At 43.3% G+C, this 22,495-nt stretch overlaps 1 protein-coding gene across 6 annotated transcripts in view; it reads right to left on the reverse strand.

The window, feature by feature from the left end:
- VRK2 (VRK serine/threonine kinase 2) overlaps positions 1 to 22,495 on the reverse strand; it is an 85,232-nt gene that overhangs the window by 56,353 nt on the left and 6,384 nt on the right. For all 6 annotated transcript variants that reach the window (XM_042469061.1, XM_042469053.1, XM_042469070.1 and 3 more), the window contains exons 3-7: positions 17,726 to 17,781; positions 15,775 to 15,844; positions 15,436 to 15,523; positions 14,140 to 14,248; positions 11,732 to 11,824 (exon numbers count right to left, since the gene is read on the reverse strand). In XM_042469061.1, coding sequence (XP_042324995.1) covers positions 11,732 to 11,824; positions 14,140 to 14,248; positions 15,436 to 15,523; positions 15,775 to 15,844; positions 17,726 to 17,781 — 416 coding nt within the window. The remainder of the gene's footprint in view (positions 1 to 11,731; positions 11,825 to 14,139; positions 14,249 to 15,435; positions 15,524 to 15,774; positions 15,845 to 17,725; positions 17,782 to 22,495) is intronic.

Consider the following 22,495-nt stretch of genomic DNA (forward strand, 5'->3'; position numbering starts at 1 on the left):
TACCGCCAAATATAAAAATACAGACCAAACCCAATAAAAATTCAAATTGCCCCTTCCTAGTCCCCAATCCCCCTCATTCCCTCCGGCTGGAAGATACCAGGAGGAGGGCTCTTATCGAGTGTTTGGAAAGATTTGTTTGGAAACTACCTAACATTTTCTCCCAATATCTTTCCTCCATAAAGCCACAGCATAAAGCCACAATGCCAGAAAAACTATTGGTTGTTGCGTGCCTTCAGATCATTCCAGTTTCTTGGAATATTTGTTCAAAGGGTTGCCATTGGCTTTCCCCTGAGATAGAGAGAGTGTGACTTGTCAAAGGTCACCCCACTATTGCCAGCATTGCTTCCCTCTCCTCATTCTTTTCTATAATTTCATGTTATTTAGTATTAGCAGTAGCAGAAGCAGTAGCATTTCCCATCAGAGACTCACAGTAACTATTTTATCAGTAAGTACCCAAGGTAGCCTTGTAGTGCAAAAGGTGCAAAGATTTGCTGGTCCTGTTGCCCTCTCTGAAGTCTTCTCAGACAACCCTAGTGGCCTAGGTCCAGGAAGACTCCAAGACCCATGAATGATTCCAAGAAGCAGCTTCTAGTAGTCTCTTATGATCTCTACCCGTAACCTTTCACCGCGCCACTTGTCTCTATATATCAAGTAGTTGTGCCCCATTTTCTTAGGGCTCCTGGAGTGTGTGCTAAAATCACCAGTTTTCTTCTATGTGGATATTTGCATTAAAGTTTCTTTTTTTTCCTTTTTACTGGGTTCTACTCACTTTTCCCTTCATCTCTTCCATGGGAGGGGGCACATTGTCTAACGCTATGTCTATTCTTTGCTTTTGGTCCCTGGACCATCACTTTAGTGTAAAGAATAAGCTTCCTATGGGTCCATGTCCAAGCCCAAAATCCAACCATCAATTCCGTCAAGTAAGTAGATGCACTCTATGTGATTCACATCAAGAAACATTTTGCCAAAGTGAGATAGCTGTCCTTGTGTTATACAACACATTGAGCCACAATCCAGGAGTAGTATTCTTTCAAGCTTAGCAAGCATAAGCGGGTGGAGGAAGGACCAAAGTCTTATTTTGCCAGTCAGTAACTTAGAGAATCAACTTTCGTGTCTCTCTTTAACTAGTTTTGTGTCTTACTGGGAGGCAAATTCCTGCCCTGAAAAAATAGCAGCAAGCACAGAGTGACCTGCTCTTAATTTAACTATATACTCTTGATGGCTTTCTTCTCTTTTCCCTCTCTCTTCTTTTTAAGACAGGCAGGCTTCCTTCTAGCTGATTCTGTTAAAATTACTGATTCTTGTTTGTCCTCCTGGCAAGTTTATAGTCTTGGGATGGCTGGTTCTCTTTTTTCTCCCTCTTTTTAAAACACACCATTTCTTACCTTGTACTTCTTTCACAATCTGGAGTGTGGCATCTCTTCCTGCAGGGGCAAAAGCTTTTTAAGATTTTACTGATTATGTTTCTTACCTGTAGACCTTTACAAACTGCGAAACAAAGATAAAAGTCGGGCGGCGTGGAAAATGCGGACAAGGCATAAGCTTTGTCAGGTTGTGACTGACTCATTTTCTCCTGCATCCTCTAGTGGTTCGTTGTGCTTGTGTACCCAGTCTTCGCCAAGCCGGAAGAAAAATAATGCATCAAGTCAGATGTGACGGAAGAAGCAAGTTAGTGGAACTGACTGCAGCTACCATATCATTGGCTGCTTAACACATAAGGAGGGGTTCTTTCCTAAATTGCGCATCAATTCAGGTAAAGGATGTTTGCTTACTTTTAAAACAAAACAAAACACAAAACATCACTAGGCATGCTGTGTAGACTTTTAAAAATCAAAAGTTCTTTCAGGCTAAAAGGTATTAAATCAAAGATTTTTTAAATGAGACAAAAAAGACAGTCATCTCAAAAGGGAAACACCTATTATTTACCCAGTGAACGGAATAAAAAAGTCATAGCTTGGGTATCAAGGGCAACTTATGGCCCAATAGATTTTTTTCAACTGCAACTGTGAGCCAACCCACTACACCCTCTCCACTGGAATATGGGGGTTCCCATTTTAATATTGGAGTGTAAAGCCTGTTTAAAGGGATCACAACGACCTTGAACAGTAGGAATTTTCACTGGGAAAGATGCTGGTCCAAGACATGTGGAAGACCAGATAGCACTAAATAAAGCTTGAAGACATGCGGATACTGTGTCCTCTCTCCAGGCTTTCGTATATTTTCTCACAAAAGGACTAAGTCCATCGCAAGCATTTAATATCTCCTTTTTACCCAGGCCCCGCTCGTCACCCATCCCCCACCCCAGTCACCTTTCCTATCACTCTATTCATGGGGTCAAATCCATCAAGGTTTTGTGTTATCCTATGTTCATTTCCATGGGAAGACCATCAGTCTTTTGTAACACTACAGGATTCATACCATGAGGGTATGAAATCAGATTATCAGCTCCAGCCTCATGTATGACAGAGGTCTCTTCTCACTCAGTGTATCTCCCTCAGATTACGGTCTGAGCCTCTTCCATTTTCATGATCTATATTCAGGAATGGTATATTACGGACTGCATCTAAGGCCTGTTCAGACTGACCAAAATAAAGCTGCTCGGGTCTCTTTGGAAGCATGCTATTTCAATGATGCATGCATCCTAGAATCTGGAAGCTGCACCAAGCTGCACCCAGTGCTTAGGAATGGGTGTGGTTTTGGCACGGCCTACGCGACTCTTAGGACCCACATCTTTAAATAGCATGCCTCCAAAGAGACTGAAGCGCTTTATTTTGGCAGTTCGTTAACAGGCCTAACTTTCAATTTCTCTATATCCATCTTTCACACCATTCTTTTGCTAGCCTTGTAGGTTCTAAAGTTGCATTGGGTTTGTGTGTACCTGTACACATTTCTAAATAAAAATCTTTTATTCACGAAACGGAGTCTCTCTGCAGTTAGTACTGGCATATATAGAGGAATATCAACTTAAATTACCCAACCTCTCACCGCCTCCTTTTTGAGCTAATAATTCCCCCCAAATATCAAGGAGAAACTGTCCATAGTACCGCTTTTTGTGTAACAAACTCCAAGTTGCAACTGCAGGTCTGGTCAAGATTGCAAAAGTTGTTAATTAGGAAAAAGGAAACACAGACGCTAGGAGAGGCCTGCAGCAGTTTGTTTTTGTCTCAGCCACCGGGGGGAAGTATACTACTCCCTCTCCTGCTGGGTTAATTGCGTACAGCTCCTTTTGGCCACTTAGCTCTTTTTGTTGCACTGTGAACTCTTTATTTCTTGTTTTCGTCAGCAACTTACAGTTCACCTGGAGGGTATTGTGTAAAGGAGGATTTTTGTGGTTTCTGTGTGATTTTTTGTTGGTATTTTTTTCTTTTTTGTAGAACGGGGGGGGGGGGGGGGGGGGGTGGGGGGGGGGGGGGGGGGGGGGGGGGGGGGGGGGGGGGGGGGGGGGGGGGGGGGGGGGGGAAATGGACAGTTTTAAACAACAAACAATACACTGAAAAAAAGTGGGGACAAGAGATAATAAAATCACGGAATATCCTGGTCAAAACGCTGGGACACGTTCGAAGGAGTGTTAAGCGAGACGTTGGGTATGTGGGGAACACTGCGTCACAGGGATTTTACCTTTATTTTTCTACTTACTGAGCATGAGCTCATCTAAAAACCCAGGGGTTAGGCAAAACCTGCGGCCCGCGGGCCGGCCATGCGGGCCCGGCGATCGGCCTTGGGACCTGGGCCCTTCAGCCCATGTCCTGCCGGCTGCCGGTTGCCGCCGGGGCCTCTTTGGGGGGGGCATTATTGGTCTATAGATGCCTCAGAAAAAAGAAACATGCATGGTGATATTAACATTGGGGTTTAAAAATGCAGCAAATTTTGTTTTGTCACGTGGTTCCTCCATTGTTGTTAAAAAAATAAAACAGTGTCTTCCATTTGACAACTTTTGTCCTACATTGCCATGTGTCCTGTGTTTATTTATATATCTTTTAATTATTTAAAAAAAATACTTTAATTATTTATTTTTTTGCTTCGGCACCCCAGTTCGTCTGAGGGACAAGCAACCCGGCCCCCCTGGCTCAAAAAGGTTGCCTTACCCCTGATCTAAACCCATGCATTAAAAAAGGGATACCTTGGTATTTTATGATTTAAACTAGCATGTTTTAAAATCACTTCATTCTGGTTTGCATGTTAATAGATTTTTACCTGTCAGCAGATGGATAACAAACTGTTATCCATCAGAAGGATCAAAACAGTCAGACACTTCCCAGAAAAGAAAGACATTTTCCTCATGCTAAAATCCTTTTAAGGTGTCCCGACCACAACTCCAAATCCAAAAGGTTATAGCCCATATCTTAAGTTTAACCTTCTGAATGCTTACTGTGAAGTAAATACAATTGATCTCCAGGGACACTTCCAATGAAAACATGCCATAAGGCCAATCTACAAGAATAACCCAATTTCATCGACCCAAATCCCTGGCAGCTACAAGGACCTGACAATATAGAACAGTTTGAAGAAACATTTGAATTGTTGCCTGAGCCAACACAACTCAGCATTTCTTTTGACAGAGAGCCAAAACACAGGATGTTGTATGTTAGAGGCTTATTGATGAGGAGAATGGTTCTTTTGTCCTAAGGACATCAGTGAATGGCCTTGTCTTCCCTATATAAGCAATGTAGAGGTACGCTAGCTGCCCTTTCAGAGGTCACTGAATTTGATAATTTTAAACATCCTCTGCACATGATTTAGGAGGTCAAAGAAAAAACAAAACAAATTATAGCTTTTATATTTTCCATTGCCAGAGAAGAAAACAAATTATTGTACTGGATTTTTTTTCAAAGTCTATGCTGTGTGTTTGGGCTGTATTGTCAGGCTTTATTCAAACAGAAAATATTTCACCCCAAAAGCGTAGATAAGAGAGTACACAGATAAGAGAGTAACTTTGCTGTACAATTTCACAGTGTTACGTATTATTTCAAGTGTTTCTCTCTCCCTCCCTATTCCACCCCCCCCCACAAAAAAAATGGCTTATTCTGTAGTAGCAATACTACTAACAGATAACAGCCATGAATAAAAACCAGATTTTTGGAATTCAAATATATGCCTATACAAGTTAAATTAACTATCTGCTCGTGTGAAGACTAAGGGGATTATTGCATGGAGAAAAAAACCCGAAATAGATTTGGGATTACAAATTCAAAAGTGGGTATTACCGCATGAAAAACTCACGCCGCTGCCCACTAGGCAACTACATCCAGGTCACAGCCGTGTTCAGCCGCCATTCTGCAAAAACAGCTTCCGGTTTTGCAAAGCGGCAGCTGAGCGCGGCTGGCACCAGGTTGTAGTTATCCGGCAGTGGCAGCCTGCGATTTTACATGCGATAATACCCGCTTTTGAGTTTGCAATCCCAAATCTATTCAGGTTTTTTCTCCATGTGATAATCTCCTAAGATTTACACAGCTGCCTAATCAAAATCAAAAATCAGTATGTGAAATGAATTGCTGGATTTGGCTTGTGTCAGCACTACTTGAATTGACACACCATACCATATATACTCATGTACAGAAATTTAGGTAGAAAGAGCAATTAGAGAATAATATCATAAATATAATAATAATTGGAGCCTTCAGAAGCCCGTGTTCCTCTCTGAAGCAAAACAACAGGTTCTTGCTTAATTGCGTGTTGCAAATAGGATGTTTTCCCAATAACCAGAAGGGAGCCATCTTAAGGCCTCTGAAGGTAAAATTGTTGCCTGGAACTTGGCCACCTGTGGCTTAGTTGTTTACATGAGGAGAAGCCAAGCCAGAGCAAAACACCTGCCTGTTTTGCTATATTTAACAAACAAGAATCAGGATAATTACTGGTCCATGCGGCTGCCACCATTGTGAGGTGGGGGAAAAGTCCTGAAATGTAACTCATACAGTATATCTGCAGCTGTAGCTGCAAAAGTTCTAATTTGCTCTCGAAAAGAGCAATGTGGAGTCATTTTAAATTGTTTTATTTCTGTTGTTATTTATAATTACTGTTTTAATACTCAAATTGTGTAGTATCTATTTATATGTTGTTGTTGTTGTTGTTATGTGCCTTCAAGTCATTTCTGATTATGGCGACCTATGGGGAACTTCATCATGGGTTTTCTTTTAGCAAGATTTGTTTAGAGGTTTGCCATTGCCTTCATCTGAGGCTGAGACGCCTATGACTTGCCCAAGGTTCACTCGGTTAGGTTTTATGAGCCACCTGGGAATCCAGACTCAAACACTCAAATAAATAATAATAATAAATAAATTTTTTTATCCCACCCTTCCCACGATCCGGGCGGCTTACATCAAGTTAAAAACATAGTACAATTATAACAATTTAAAAATACATAAGCAATAAAAAAACCATAACAGACAAACAAAAAGCCCCATAGCCCAAACCTCTTGGCCACGGACAGGGAGGAGGCCCACAGGATTTTATTCGGGGAATGCCTGTTGGAACAGGAAGGTTTTTAGGTCCTCCTGAATTGGGCCAGGGTGGTAGACGAGCGGAGCTCAGTGGGCAGCGTTTCCAAAGGGCTGGGGCAGCGTGGAGAATGTCCTCCATGTAGTGGAGGCAATCTAGCCCCAGGCACCTTCAGTAGCTGCTCCCCAGACGTCTGAGGGTGCGAGGCGGAATGTACGGGGGAGGCGGTCTTTAGGTATCCTGGGCCCAAGCCATTTAGGGCTTTATAGGTAATCACAACACCTTATATTGAGCTTGGAAGCGCATGGGCAGCCAATGGAGGTCTTTCAGCACTGGAGTCATATGGCTGGTCCTGGGAGCACCAGTGACCAGCCGGGCTGCCATGTTCTGCACCATTTGCAGCTTCCGTTTGGTATAAGGGTTGCCCCATGTAGAGTCCATTGCAGAAATCCAGTCTCGAAGTTACCAGAGCATGTACAACAGTTTCTGGTCCCTCTGGGCCAGGTATGGGCGCAGCTCGGGCATCCAGCCGAAGCTGAGAACAGGTGCTTTGACCGTCGCGTTCACCTGGGGAGTCAGATGAAGGACGAATCAAGAAGCACCCCCAGACTGCGCACGGAGTCCTTCACAGGGAGCGTGACCCCGTTCAGGACAGGTGGAACCACCGCCATTCCTGGACCACGGGGAACCTATCACAAGTACCTCCGTTTTCTCTGGATTCAATTGAGTCGGTTTTCCCTCATCCAGCCCATTACTGACTCCAGACAGGCCACGAAGGAGAGACGCCATCCCCAGTCACTGCATCAGTCGGAGACATAGCGAAAATGATTTGGGTGTCATCAGCGTACTGTATAACCCCGCGCCCCATGTCTCGGATGATCTCTCCCAGCGGTTTCATGTAAATGTTAAATAGCATGGGAGACAGAATGGCTCCTTGAGGGACCCCAGTTTTAAGGGGCCTCTCATCAGAGCACACGTCTCCCGCTGCACCATCTGGGAACTCCCGGAGAGGTAGGACGGAACACTGGAGCGCAGTGCCCCCGATCCCCACCTCTGGCCAGGCGTCCCAGAAGGAGAACCATGGTCTATTGTATCGAAAGCCGCTGAGATGTCCAAGAGCACCAACAGGGACACGCTTCCCCTGTCGATGCTCAGAGGAGATCATCGACCAGGGCGACCATGGCCGTCTCAACCCCATAACCCGCCCGGAAGCCAGTTTGAAATGGGTCCAGATAATCCGTTTCATCCAAGACCGCCTGAAGCTGGATCGCAACCGCTCTCTCGATCACCTTCCCAAAAATGGTAGCAGCGAGACAGCGCTAATTTTGTGTACCAGGGGGTCGAGGGAGGGCTTTTTTAAAATAGGTCTACAATGGCCAATTTTAGTTGAGATGGAAAATCGCCCATCCTCAGAGATGTATTAATTATCCGGCGTAAACGTGATGTTACCGCCGGTCCCCCCTGGGCCGTAACCAGAGGGACAGGGCTCAAGCGAGCAGGTGTTTTCGAACACTTCCGGGATCTTGTCCCATTCCTCGGTACTCACCAACTCAAACTGATCCAGCTTAACCTAGTCCACGGAGGCTCTGGACACTTCTACCCTAGGTTCTGCTATACGTAATGTCGGCGTTCAGACCTTCGCTTATACGAGAGGTTTTATCCGCAAAAAGTCGTTTAAACAAGTCACAGCAGCCTTAGAAGGTTGAAGGACGGCAGAGTTGTTCAGGGTGGTCAGGGAGCTAACTCAGCTCCCTCCCGCCCTGAACCACTCTGCCGGACGCGACTCAGCGGACGCAATACGAGCACCATAGAACGAATTCTTTGTTGCTCGTATTGCCTCTCCGTAGTCCATTAACAGTTGGTCTAGGAGAGTCTTGTCGTCTAAGCGACGGTGTTTCCGCCAACGGTACTCTAGCCGTCGCAGTACCCGCTTCCTCGCCCGGAGATCTTCCGTATACCAGGGCTTACGTTTCGAAGCAGGCCTGAGAGGGCGCTTGGGAGCGATACTGTGTATAGCCCAGTGTGGTAACCATGATACCACACTGGCTCACTATTTTTCTGTATTTTTATGCTGCTTTGAGTCCCAATCTGGGTAAAGGTAAAGCATAAATAAGCTGAGGACAGAAAAGGAAGGGAAAGAAACCAAAGATAAGGGGGGGGGGGGTAATCAAAATAATCTTAGCAAGTGATTGAATGGTTCCTAAATTCAAAAATTTCAAGTTTTGAAAACTCACTCAATACACGCAAAAGGTTAGTACACTGCAGCAGCTGTAAAGTGTTACTATGGGTGTAAATGTGAAAGTGATTTTTTTCCAGAGCCTTGGTTAAAAAAATAAGAGAGGGAAAGTGAGAGAGAGAAAAGGACTTCTGCAGATACTTACACACAAAGAACTTGGTTCAGACTCCTGCCTTCCTGTCATTCTTTCCACAAGAACAGAACTCAAAATAAAACATTCTGAGCAAAGATCTATTTTTTAGTATTAGCTAAAACATACATAACTCCAGGACAGCAAAACCAAGCCAGGACAGCAAAAATGTGTTGTTTTTAAATTTACATACACACACACTCCAAATATAAAGTTTACAACTTCAGGAATAGGGAACTTAATGTGAAAACATCAACATGGTAGTAGAAAGGACCATACTGTGAGGAAAGCATTACGAAATGGGTGATATATCTCACCCTTTGGTTTTTTAGTCAATGGAGCTGCCATATAAAACCCGATGAGATATATTGCTTTGTTAGCTTAGTAATAAATTTGGATCACCAGTGTATTAGCAGGCCAACTTAATTAGGACACAGAACTCAATGACTGCATTATTAGCAATAAAACAGCAATCAACTGTAGCACAGGATATAAAGCCTGATCTTCCAAAAGCATTTCTCCCTCGGGGCAAGAGGTTCTCATTGGCTTCAGTAACATTTGAAGACAGTAAGCCTCATCTAGTTGGTTTGTGCATGGACAGAATCACTCTCCATCTACCCAAAGACTGCTTCAATAATTTCAGGTTGTTGGGGTAACTTTGCACATGGGTCCCGATAACATGTACAAAGCTGCATTCAGACCACATTGTACTGTGTGACCACTTATTGTTACACTTCAAACCACATTACTTTGGGTATTGCCCTTTTAACTGAAAAGTTGTTCGGCTATGATTTTCAGCTAACTGTTTGTGTTAACTCTTAAGCTAAAATGACTTGTACAAAACCTGTGCATGGAAAGGATCTGGATGGGATTCCTCAAGCATCCCATATACAGGAGCATACATACCAGCAGCATAAAAGTGTATTAGAAAAATAATAAATTTGCACATTCTTCCATTCTTAACCTTAATTTCTGCCCAAACCAAGTTTACCACACTCAGAAAATCCATCAGTAAAACTGGATAGCAATAACAGTTAGGGCACACCATATGCCTCTCCAAGCTTTAGAAAAGAATAGCAGAAAAATTTGCTTAGAGCCAGGCTGGGCAACTACACAGAAGGTAGGGGACAACTGTCGTCACTTCCACAGGATGCACTGGAAGTGATGTCACACCATTTCTAATTGCCATTTTTAGCAAAGAAACAGCTGAGGGGAAAGCTCCAACACATAATTTTTAGCAGTTCTCAGATGGAAAATTGTGCCAGTGTTTTTTTAAAAAGAAACTGAGGGATCTTGGGAGTTTTGAGAGGCTACCAGAGGATTGGGGAAGTTGAAAAAAATGGGGTTTAGGGACCTCAAACCCATGCAAGCCACCTTGCAAACCACATTCTCCTCACTTGTTTGATGATTTTGAAAGCCCAGCTAACAGCTGCCATTCACAGAAACTAGACATATTTAAGGTTGCAACTGGATACACACTTACGTGGAAGTAATTGGTCTGAGTAAATTGTAAAGGAATTTTCTTTAAATTCTACTAATACTCATGAGATTTGGATAATTTGGAAGTCTTTTGAATTGTGTCCACTATGACTTCCTTTTCTACCTCACCATATTTTCTTGTGGCCCAATTTCAGGTCCTGAACCAACCCATGTAGGACTAGCCAATTTTGTGTTGGGGAGGTATATCAATTTTTAAAAACCCAATAAAATGCCATCTGTCTATCTATCCATTGTGTATCAATAGATGACTTGAAAACATAGACAATCTTCTTACCCTGGAGTAATTTCAATTCCTACTATAATTTCCACAGGGAACACACAACTCCCATTTCGCAACAGCTCCACTGACTGCCACTCTATTTCTGGGCCCAATTCAAACTACCGTATTAGTTTTGAACTATAAAACCCTATATGGCCCAGGTCCAGATTTTATGAAGGACTATATTTTCCCTTACAGATCTGCTGGGATTTCTGTCCCAGTACCTTTACAAGTAAATCTGGTGGCACCTTGAAAGAGAGCCTTCTCAGTGGCTACCCTCAAACTCCTTTCTTGGAGGAGTTACACTGGCACCCTCCCTACTTTCTTTTCACAGACAAGCAAAGACCACAGACATAGAAGACAGCACAGCCGCATTTTCAGTGAAAGTAAAAGTGAGAGAGGAACCACACCCAGCTCAGATTAAATACCAAATGCCAAATTAGAGATTACCAACGAAGGAACTGCCCGTAAACATCTCAGATGTTCACTTCCGGCCTTAATGCTGACAAGTGACTCAACTGCTGGTACTGCTCTCTATGTTCCTGTCTTGACTTTGGACTGACTACTTTTGGACTACTCTGTTTATTCTCTTCTGACCTGTGAACTTAAACTTCTGGAGTGGCTAATGACAACCCTTGTGATTCTCTTTGCATCCTGCTCAGATAACCCATGACTGACCTGGACAGGCCTGACCATTTAAGATCACCTACTTGCTTCCTTGGGCACTTTTTGACTTGTGTTCAGGACACAGCTAGCCCTCCAAGCAATGCATGGGAGATTCAGACGCATTATCAGAACTCCACTGAAACAATACAATAAAATGGCACAATATGGAGATGAATGCTTGGGATTTCATTTGAATAAAGGGATTTTTCATCTGAACAATCTGAAACTCCCCCTCCCCTTTCTCTGGAACAAATGAAACTCTACTGAGTTTTCCTTGCAAACAACTGCAGCCGACAATCATGAACCACAGTAGCTGCCTCCAAACATGTGCCCTTTGGATGTGTTTGGATTACAACTTTTATCACACCCAGCTACAATGGGACTTGTAGTCCTGAAACATCCAGAGGGCAGCATGCTGGGAAATACTGGAGCAAAATGATACTAATGATACAATGCATTTTGTTACAATAAAGCATTAGGGGTGGGGGATTCAATATTTATTTACCTCATGTGGATTTCTGTAGCCCAAAAGTAAATTTGCTGCTTTAATATCTCCATGAATATATTCATTTTCATGTATATATTCCAAGACATCCAGCTGGTGGGCGGGAGACAGAGACAAAAAATAAACAAGTTACAAAAAAACCCCCCACAAAAACCAACAGGATTCCTGTTTATGTTACAATCATCTCTGTAAATATTTCTAAGACTAGCAGATCAGCAAGTTTAACTGTTACATGATAAACTGAAGAAGAAAATATGACAGAGCATTTTCTCAAGGTGAAATGGTAGGGACAACTGAAGAGCTAACTAAATAAACAGATAACAAGAGCATTGCTGAGAAGTCGGAACAATCCCTTAGAACAATCTGGCAACAGTATTATCCTGTTTAATGATCAGACCCTGGTTTGTCTCTCTCTGTGTCTGTTTGTGTGTTTGAAGCACCCTAACTAAGGTTCATAACTGAGGTGAGCTTGAAATGAGATCACAATTTTCATACAGAATTGCCTTAGATTTCATGACTTTCTAATGACAATGTTCATGCTCTCTATCTCAGTGATCCCCAACCTGTGGGTCAGGACCCCTTGGGGGGGGTCAAATGATTCTTTCACAGGGGATGCCTAAGACCATCAGAAAACACATATTTGCATGTAGCAATGAAAATAATTTTATCGTAGGGGTTCACCACAACATGAGGAACTTTATTAAAGGGTTGCGGCATTAGGAAGGTTGAGAACCATTGTTCTATCTAATCTTTCCTGCCAGGTAGCTGAAACTAGAGGCTAACCAGTTCCCTTGGAGATGTTTTTGCAATGTTTTTGTTGTGTGCCTTCAAATGGTTTCCAACTTATGGCAACCCTAAAGGGAGTTGATCACAAAATTTTCTTGGCAAGATTTGTTCCAAGGGTCTTTGCCATTGCCTTCCTCTGACATTGGCGCGTTCCGGACGGGCCCTATGGAGCGCTGTCGTTACACGCGAGGGGCGGCGCTTCCTGACGCACCTTGCCCCTCGCGCATAACAAGTATGTCAAAATGGTGGCACCGCATACAGATGGGTGCCGCCATTTTGACGTTGCGGGTGCACAGCGTCCAGACGTTGCACGCCTCGTGCCTTGCAGCACCTCTTCCGGGTCGCAGGAAGAAGCGCCATTTTGGCGTTTCTTTCTTGCTGTGCCCGGGAACCACGCGGTTTGGCTGCTGCGGTTCCCAGATGCAGCAACCAGCAGCGGTGCGAGACCGCCCATTTTGAGCGGTCTGTAACACGCCATTGAGAGAGTGTGGCTTGCCCACAGTCACCAGTAGGTTTCTATGGCTGAACAGGGATTTGAACAGTATTCTCCTGGAGTCTTAGTCCAAGATTCAAACCATGTACACCATGCTGGCTCTATGTTTCAGGCAAGTCCCATAATTCTCCATTAAGGGGGATGGATGGATGGATGGATGGATAGATAGATAGATAGATAGATAGATAGATAGATAGATAGACAGTCTGTCCTTGCCTTACGCGGGGGATCCGTTCCAGATCCTGCCGCGTAAGGCGAATTCCGCCTATGCTCGAGCCCCATTGGAAACAATGGGGCTTGTGTGCGGCGGCGCAGGAGCACGTGGGGCGCAACGGGTGCGCGCACCCATTCAATTGAATGGGACGCACTGCCCCTTCCGCCCCGCGCGCGCCCCGCGGCTTGAGCGTGTATGCTCAAGGCCGCGTATGGTGTGCCCGCGTATGGCGCAGGCGCGCTGTATTACAAACTCTAATCTGATGATAGGAGGAGGTAGGGACTTGGACTGCATAGTGAAATGCACTCCCAACAGCAAGACCAGTGTCTCAATATATAAGTAGCTCCCAAGAATGGCCAGGGGGAATCATGCCTGTGCCTATTCTTATATATATATGTTTAGGAACTTCCTAGTTGCAGTATCTAGTGAACAACATATACTTATTGTTTTACTAAAGCTAAGTCACCATGGACCTGATCAGCAATCTGAATGTGAGCGCAGTCAGAGCTCCATATTTTTAAATAATTTTACTCTTCGATATAGTAATTTTTTAAATTGGGTGTTAATATCTCTAAATCATCCAGTTTCTAAGTTTATCTTATTGTAAGCTGTGTCCCCTGTCAGAAAAAAAGGCATGATATAAATAAATTAAAATGTAAGTGCAAGATTTTAAAAAATGAGTAAATTCTTTTAAATGATAAAATAAAATAAACATTTAACTCTATACTCAGTGGAGCCACAGAGCAGGCTGCTGGAGGAGGTTGCAGAATCCCTTCCTTAGAGGTCTTCCTTTCAAGCAAGAATGCACAAGCATCTGTCAGAGTTTTGGATAACAAGTATCTAGGACAATGGCTTAAATTCAATGGTCCAGTGATTTCCTTCCAGCTTTATATTGCCATGAGAGTTGATACCTACCATTCGTAGCCCAATCTGTAGAACAATTTCCTTGTTAAATCTTCGCCCCCTTCTTTCAAAGATGGTTTGCAGATTCTCTCCTAATCTTTCCATCACCATAAACCTGTAACTGTGATGAAGAAAGGTTGTCAGGCCCTGTTGGCCCATGAGTTCATCACCAACAACCTAAATACTAATCAGTTAATGAAGCTGCCCTTTACCAAAACACATCATCTCACATATTAGCCAATAACATTGGCGCGTTACAGACTGCCACAACAGCAGCCTCTGAGGCCCCGATCCTCCGCTTTCCAGACTGCAGGGAAGCGGCAAAAGGCCACTTCCCTGCAGCCTGGAAAGGGGTGTCCTTGGGGCTTCAAGCCCCAAGGACACCCAGCGGCAGCGGGGAGGAGGCGAAAGGGGCCGCTTGGCCCCTTTCTGTTCTGTGTTGCTGGCGCAGCCATGTAAAGGCTGCACCCAGAGACGCAAAGGTGGAAGGATCTCCGTCCGGGGCCGCAGAAAGGGCGCCCCAGGCGCCCTCGCACGGCCCCAGTATGTCACTTCCTCACCACCCCGTTTGGAGGCGGCGCGGTCGTGATGTAGCAATGGCAGCGCCCATGTGTATAGGGCGCCGCCATTTTGTACGGACCCAGTCCGTACTAGGGTTAGGGGCGTCAGGAAGTGACACCCCTTCCTAACCCTATTACGTCCTGGGGATGTACTATAGGCGCATCTGTAACGCGCCTAGGGTTCCTCAGTGTCTCAAGCACACTTTCACTATGGCCTATTACAGACTGCCAAAATAAAGCTGCTTCAGGTCTCTTTGGAGGTATGCTGTTTAAATGATGCATGCATCCTAAGAATCTGTAAGCTGCACCAAAGCTGCACTCCAGTGCTTAGGAATGGAGTGTAGCTTTGGCGCGACCTCTGGACTCTTGGGACCCATGCATCATTTAAATAGCATACCTCCAAAGAGACCCAAAGCAGCTTTATTTTGGCAGTCTCTAACAGGCCTATATGAGATCCTGGAAAGGCCAGAGGAGTGGTCCTTGGACTTTACCCATGTAAAGTATGACTGGGGGATTCTGGGAGCTCAAATCTAAAAAAAAGGTATGTTTTCTAAGCTTTGCATTCTGCCACTGAGCTATAGACCTTTCTACTTCATTTCAAGAAAGGGATAACTGGACACTATTCCCAAAAACAATGACTCCAGTTCAATCTGTGTTTATATCAGATAGCTTGGTGATTTGAATGACAATAGACTAATTCCTTATAATATCCATCCATCCATCTATCCATCCATCCACTCTGCTTTACCTTTTGCCATTGTGTTCAGCTTGGCCTGACCCCCAGAAGACTGGAATCCCTAGGAAGGCTAACCGTTTCATCTTCATCCACTTCTTAACTAAACAAACAAACAAACAAACTGTCAAAAGGAGAAATGATTTAGAAAGTCTTCTTTCTTTTTTTTTTTTTTAAATGGCTTTAGTCTTGAGGTTTTTCAAACTCCCATCAAAAAACAACATAAAAATGCACACAACTACATTTTCAGAAGATAAAGACACTGAGGATCAATGACCGGCCTGTGTTTACATGAAGAATATTCTATCTTAAGAGAGTATAAATGTTAAATTGACATGGGGCTGTCTAACTTACTGCATTCTTGTTTTGCAGCTCGCTGATAAAATTTCAATTCAGAAAACAAGGGTCCATTTTCAAGGTATTCCTATATTTAGAAGGCAAGAAAGAACAAGTTGGATGTATCAAGTTCTTTCAAGTTAAGTGCAGTTATTTTTCACATATTGGTATTATTTTTCCCACCTGTAATTTTACACAGAAATCTTTTCCTCACCCAAGAACCAAGGTAAGATAAAGAGTGCACGCCGGTAGCGGGTCCCAGGTAGGCATGGGATGGGTGTGTAAATACCCCCCCCCCATCCACATGCCAACCTGGGGACCAACCCGAGTAAGTACCAGGGCCAGGATAAAATGGGCTCAGCCCATCCTATTATGGCCCATCTGTTCAGCCCCTACCCCACAGTACTGTTGTGACAGGGGAGCACTCTATGAGCTTCCTGAAGGAAAACCAGAAGGAAATTGTTGGAGCAAAAGTACAAAACAAGCACAGACTGGGCAGCATTTAATGAAATCCATAACAGAAATGGGAGGCACATCTCAAGAAGCTAGAAGATTGTCTTATATTTAATAAAAACTTGAAATGTATCTCAATAACATATGAGATGCATCTCATTCATAAGGACGATCATCCATAATCTTCAGATGTGTTTCCTTGTTTCATTGTGTAGCAGTAACAGCAGCAGTAACAACATAACCCTGGCCAAGAAAAATTACACAGAGGAGGTCTATACATATACTGGCTGGCTTGGTTGTCAGTGGCTCTTCTTGGGTTCTACATGGCAGGACACTGTCTTTTAGCTCTAGTCTCCATATACTGGGCCCTTGGTATCTGCTGGGGTTTGGTTCCAGGACCCTCTGTGGATACCAAAATCTGTGGATGCTCAAGTCCCGTTATATGCAATGGCACAGTAAAATGATGTTCCTTATATTAAATAGCAAAATCAAGGTTTGCGGTTTGGCAAAGAAATGGATGGTTGCACCTGTGGATGCAGAATCCACGGATATGGAGGCCCAATTGTACTAGGGAATGGGGGGAGAGGTCTTCCTATCTAAAACTTGGCAAATCTCTAATAGTTTAAATATAAAGGCCACTTCCATACTTACTAGATATTTCCTACTTCAGAACCTAGTCAAAATCTAGAGCAGAAACTGAACCAGCTTCTGGTGTATCCAATGAGAGCTTTGTCTGAGGTCTCTGTCAACCAAGTTCACAATAGCTCCCATCATCCAGTCTTCAAGATATAGCCTTTCCCAATGTGGCGATCTACAATACCAACCTCAACCAGCAAGGTTAGTGGTCAGAGATTTCAAATCCCCTAAATGGCATGAGGTAGGGGGAAACGGTGGGTTTGCTACATGAAGGTAAAGATCATATGCAAATGAACACTTAAATATACAGTGGACCCTTGTTATCCGCTGGGGTTTGGTTCCAGAAAGCCCAGTGAATAACAAAATCCGTGTATGTTCAAGTCCCATTAAATACAATGGCATAGCAAGATGGTGTCCTTTAAATAAAATGGGAAAATCAAGGTTTGATACTTGAATTTTATATTTTTTTGAATATTTTCAAGCTGCGTATGCTTGAATCCATGGATAAAAAATCTGTGAAGGGCCAACTGTAAAACAGGCATCAACAGAAAACAATATCACAAAATATTTACAAATACATATATACCCAAAAGTCAATTAACCTGCCCAATCTCCACTGACAAACATGTCCCACTGACATACATGTGATGCAGGGTAATTTGATAATCTTGGAATTCTTGCCAAATTTGGTTCTTCATCCTAGCTAGAGGTTAACTATGAAAACTGGATATTCATTCACTGTTTATTTGTTGCCTTTCAGCCCACAAGGAACAGGAATGATTAAACCAATATCAATTACTATTAAGATACAAAATGCATAAATGAGGATATTTAATGCTTGTCCCGTAACATATTAATTTTTTGAAGGTATGATAATTACCACTTTGATGACATGCACTGCATTATCTGCCACTGGAATATCAAGGCAAGGGGAAGCTGCAAGACAGAAAATGGAAGGAGGATGGGGGAGAAAAAGTTATTGAGGTGTCATCTGGTAATGAACAGAATTTTAGATGATACAATGTGGTATGATCCATTCAAACATTAGGGATTTGTTTTGTTTTAAGTATGATAGAAAAAAAATATTTGTCATTCTTTAGCAAGAACCTTTCAGGAAATGATTGAACTCCTTTGAGATATTTACATATACTGATATTTACTTTGGTTTTCTTGTTGTAACTTCTTGAGATAAATCCCTCCCATTCCTTAAATGTCTATTTCTTCAGATTAAAAACCAAGGTCATAATCCAGTGGTTTATTCAGCATCCTCTCTCATTCCCACTCCAGGTATCAGAACACTAATAACAGTAAGCCTTGTTCCACCCATTTAAAGTAGCCTTTTTAGGGTTCATTGTGACCAGAATGCAAGATGAAGGGGGTTTATCAACTCTGGCTGAAGCAGAATGACTCAACAGTGGCACATCCTTGTATAGTGATCCATGAAATTAGTAATTTGCTAATATCCATCCGCTGAATATGGCAACACTAAGGTCTGGCAGCACTAAGATCTCCCAAAATTCTTGGGAGAACATACACATCAGGCAACTATTTTAGAATAGGAAGGTATAAGAGGAAGGTCTCTCTACAGCACACCTATGTGGCTAACTTTATTTGCCCAAATTCCCTCTGTAGTCTTTGCATGGTCCTCCTGCTCCCTATCACAGATGCTATTAAGTGTGAGTCAATGTATAAGTAACTGACAACCAATGGGACGGGGTTTCCCCATCCTCCGCAGCCCAATATAATTGTTCTCTATGTAGTGGAGAGCAAAGAAAGCACACTATCTGTGCCTCACATTTTGCCCAACATGGGCAATAAATGACATCATGATGGCAAACAGTAAGTGTCCCTTGATGTGACCCACAATTGGTCCATCCAGAGAGGACTGCCTTCAACCATTGGTTCCACCTCACCTCTCCAGTCTTAGCTCTTATTTACTTATCATTAGGTTCTTCCCTTCCTCTTCTTGTTACACCAGGGTAGAGTTGCAAAGAATATTTGAAAATAACCAAATATGATTGAAAAACATGTTATTTGAGTGCTGAGAAATGGGTTTGTCTCTGGATCCTCCACTCCATGCATCTGAGGATGTAGATTCAAGTCTACTGAAGTTCATGCTACCACTTTCTTTCTTTCAGTTAGTCTCACAGGTGCTACAAGATCTCTTTGCACACTGGTTTCCCAGACTACAATGGCTTTGAACAGTGTGTAATACAGTGGCATCACTGGGGGGGGGGGGGTGCAGACTACTTCAAGTCACCTTCTCCAAACTGGGAAAAATGGCTGAATATAAATAAATTTAGCTAGCTAGCTGATACTGAGTCAGATAACTGGTCCGTCTCATCCAAGTATTATCTGTGCCAACTAATCTTACCTTAACTCTGTTATCCAGAAACTGAAACTAGGATATTCTGCATGCAAAGCATGTGCTCTGCCACAGAGCTACAGCAGTCCCCTACAGCTTTTTATTAGTTTTAATAAGCAAAAGTAACATTGGAACACACTTTTGGAGGAAATTGCCTTTTCCTTCCCTGTTTGCTTACAATCCACCACCACAGCACCCAAAAGTCCGACAAAGTAACATGCCGTTTTTGCTTGCCAGTTGGAGTCTGCCAACTTTTCACTTGCATCACATTTTTTTTTCTGTTTCTGCTTTTGATGGCAATCGTCTCTTCGAATAATGGTGGAAGCGTCTGCAGTAGATCTTAGGGAGTCAGTTTTGTAGGCAAAGTTTACACAGTGGGAAGAGTAAAAACTGGGCTATTGGCAATTAAATATCATTCCCAACCCCTGCCCACAGCTGATCTCATTGTTACGGCTGGCAGTTCTGGCAACAGATTCTCATTTTGCAAACAGGGATGGCCTCAAGAAAGTGGAATTGTGTGTGTGTATGTTTGCATGTGAGCATGCCAATTATTGTGAGTTTTTTAAAAATCCAGTGGTTATGAAAATTTGAAGAGTAGCAATTTCCCCCGAGCTCAGTTTACTATCACAGTATCTGTGGTATCCATGATTTGTAGACATCTTTCAAGATCAGAAGGAACAAATGAGGAACTTGATTCTCCTCCCCAACACCCCCACCTCTTTGTTCATATTTTCTTCTTTTACAAAGCAATTGCTTTGCTTCTCATTTGCTTTCATGCATTTCCCCTTTCCTTCCCATTTTCACCTACTCCACAGTTCCATATACAGTAAGCTAGCACTGTGAATGGCTTGAAAATAGCTAACATCATAGTCTGGGCAGAACTAAGCAGGCATGAAGCTGATCAGTGCCCTGGATGGGAGACCAATGGAAAATTCCAGTCAGATAACTGAAAAGCAGGGCAAGGTAATGTTGTTTATATTATTTAAAATTAACCAGAAATCAGATAATTTTCTATTTTGGACCATACCTCCTAGAAACTCTATTTTGGCTGAGGAACTCTAAGGTTTGTCATCCAAAATAGCAACTGATTCTAACTGCAGGGTTACCACAGAGAAGGCCCTATTCCTGCTTTCTAATATTCCCAATAATAACGAAACAGAAAGCAAGACTGACTGCATCAAACTTGAAACTTAGGCAAGTTATAGATCATGCATGTCCTTAACATAACATAGACCCTAACCATTAAGGATTTTATTCATCAGTACCAGCACTTTGAATCTGGGCCAACAAATGAAAATAAAACCAGTTTCAGTTTCTGGATCATCTTCAAAAGCAGCCCTACCCAGATGTGGAAAATGAATGGAAAGTGAATAAGGGAGAAGAGAAGGAAAGGATGGGGGTGTTAATTTTGATGTATCATTTTTCCCATTGATTGTATATTGCATGAATCAATAACAGTGCTAGGTATGTAATCCTAGATCAGTTTACCCAGACAGCTCATACTCCCAGCATTTCACACAACTGGCAAAGGGTACCAATAATAAATAGAAGGCAACATGTTGCCCATCCCAGCCTAAATCAAACTATTTCTCCTATCTAGAGTAGACTCATTGAATCAACTGATGAGTTGCAAATCAAAACATATGTAAATTTTGACTATGAAATGCAGGGGTCGGCAACCTACGGTCCGCGGGCCCGATCCGGCCCGCTGAGGCCTTCCCGCAGGCCCCTGCGCAGTCCTGCTGCCGATTGCCCCTGTTTTTGCGCCGCTCTGGGCGCCATTTTGTTTTTCAAAATGGTGGCCGAAGTCTCGCGTGACCTCAGGATGGCAAAGGTCACACGAGACTTCGCCGCCATTTTGAAAAACAAAATGGCGGCGGCCCTCTAGGAGGCCCGGTGCAGCCCCTGGAGCACTCCAACAGGACTCCAGGGGCTGCAGTGGGCCTGCAGCGGGCTTCACCTCGCCCTCCGCCCTCCTCCTCCCTAAGAGCAGGGAAAGGAGGAGGAGGCAGAAGGAGTGCAGAGCAAGGGAGCCAGAGCTGCAGCGAGGCGAGAGGTTGGTTCATTGGGGGAGGGGGTTAACTGAAGCTACACCAACTACTTGTGGCTTTCTGGGTTGAAACAGTGCATGCTTTCTGCCTTTTATTTTGAATTGCATTTTAGTAGTTTTCATGCTTGTAACTTTATTATTATTATTATTATTATTATTATTATTACTTGCCCTGGGTGTTCTATGTGCAAAATCCCCTCTCAGCACCTTGTGCTTTTCTGGGTTCAAACAGTGCACGCTTTCTGCCTGTTATTTTGAATTGCATTTTAGTAATTTCCATGCTTGTAACTTTATTATTATTATTATTATTACTTGCCCTGGGTGTTCTATGTGCAAAATCCACTCTCAATGAGAAAGAGGAGGAGGATGAGAAAGAGGAGGAGGAGTAGGATGAGAAAGAGGAGGAGGATGAGAAAGAGGAGGAGGAGGATGAGAAAGAGGAGGAAGGAGTAGGATGAGAAAGAGGAGTAGGATGAGAAAGAGGAGGAGGAGGATGAGAAAGAGGAGGAGGAGAAGAAAGAAGAGGAAGAGGTGGAAAGGTGAATCATTTCAGGTCTGCCTTGGTTTTTTTCCATTAATTTTTAAAAATATATAATATTTATTTTTGTTTTTTTATTTCATTATTTTCATTATTGCTTTTTATTGTATTTCATTATTTTTATTATTTATGAAGGTGAGACAGTGTGACCTTCCAAAGTGCTGTAACAAAGGTCTGCTGTAACAATGATAGTGGTGATGATGATGATGATGATATCAGTCAGTTTCTGAGACATGCACTCACTCTTTCTGAAGGTGAGACAGTGTAACTTTCCAAAGTGCACTTCTGTGTATTTTTGGTGCATTTATTGCTGAAAGGTCTGCTGTAACAATGATAGTAGTGATGATGACGATGAAGATGACGATTCTTTGGTGGAAGCTCCGCCCCTGGCACGTGGCTCCTCCCCCGGAGGGTGGAAGCTCCACCCCAGGCATGTGGCTCCATCCCCAGAGGGTGGAAGTTCCACCCCTGGCATGCGGCTCCGCCCCCAGAGGGTGGAAGCTCCACCCCCGGCTTCAGCCCCCCAGTTGTCTGAGGGACAGCAACCTGGCCCCCGGCTCAAAAAGGTTGCCTACCCCTGATGAAATGGGTCTACTCTAGATGGGAGTGTTGTTGTTATTTTCTGTCAAATTGACTTTGACTTATAGAGACCCTGGCCGGTTACAAACCGGCAGTTGGGACGTCCGGAGGACGTCCC

Source organism: Sceloporus undulatus, chromosome 1 (assembly GCF_019175285.1).
Source record: "Sceloporus undulatus isolate JIND9_A2432 ecotype Alabama chromosome 1, SceUnd_v1.1, whole genome shotgun sequence".
NCBI classification, from domain to species: Eukaryota; Metazoa; Chordata; class Lepidosauria; order Squamata; family Phrynosomatidae; genus Sceloporus; species Sceloporus undulatus.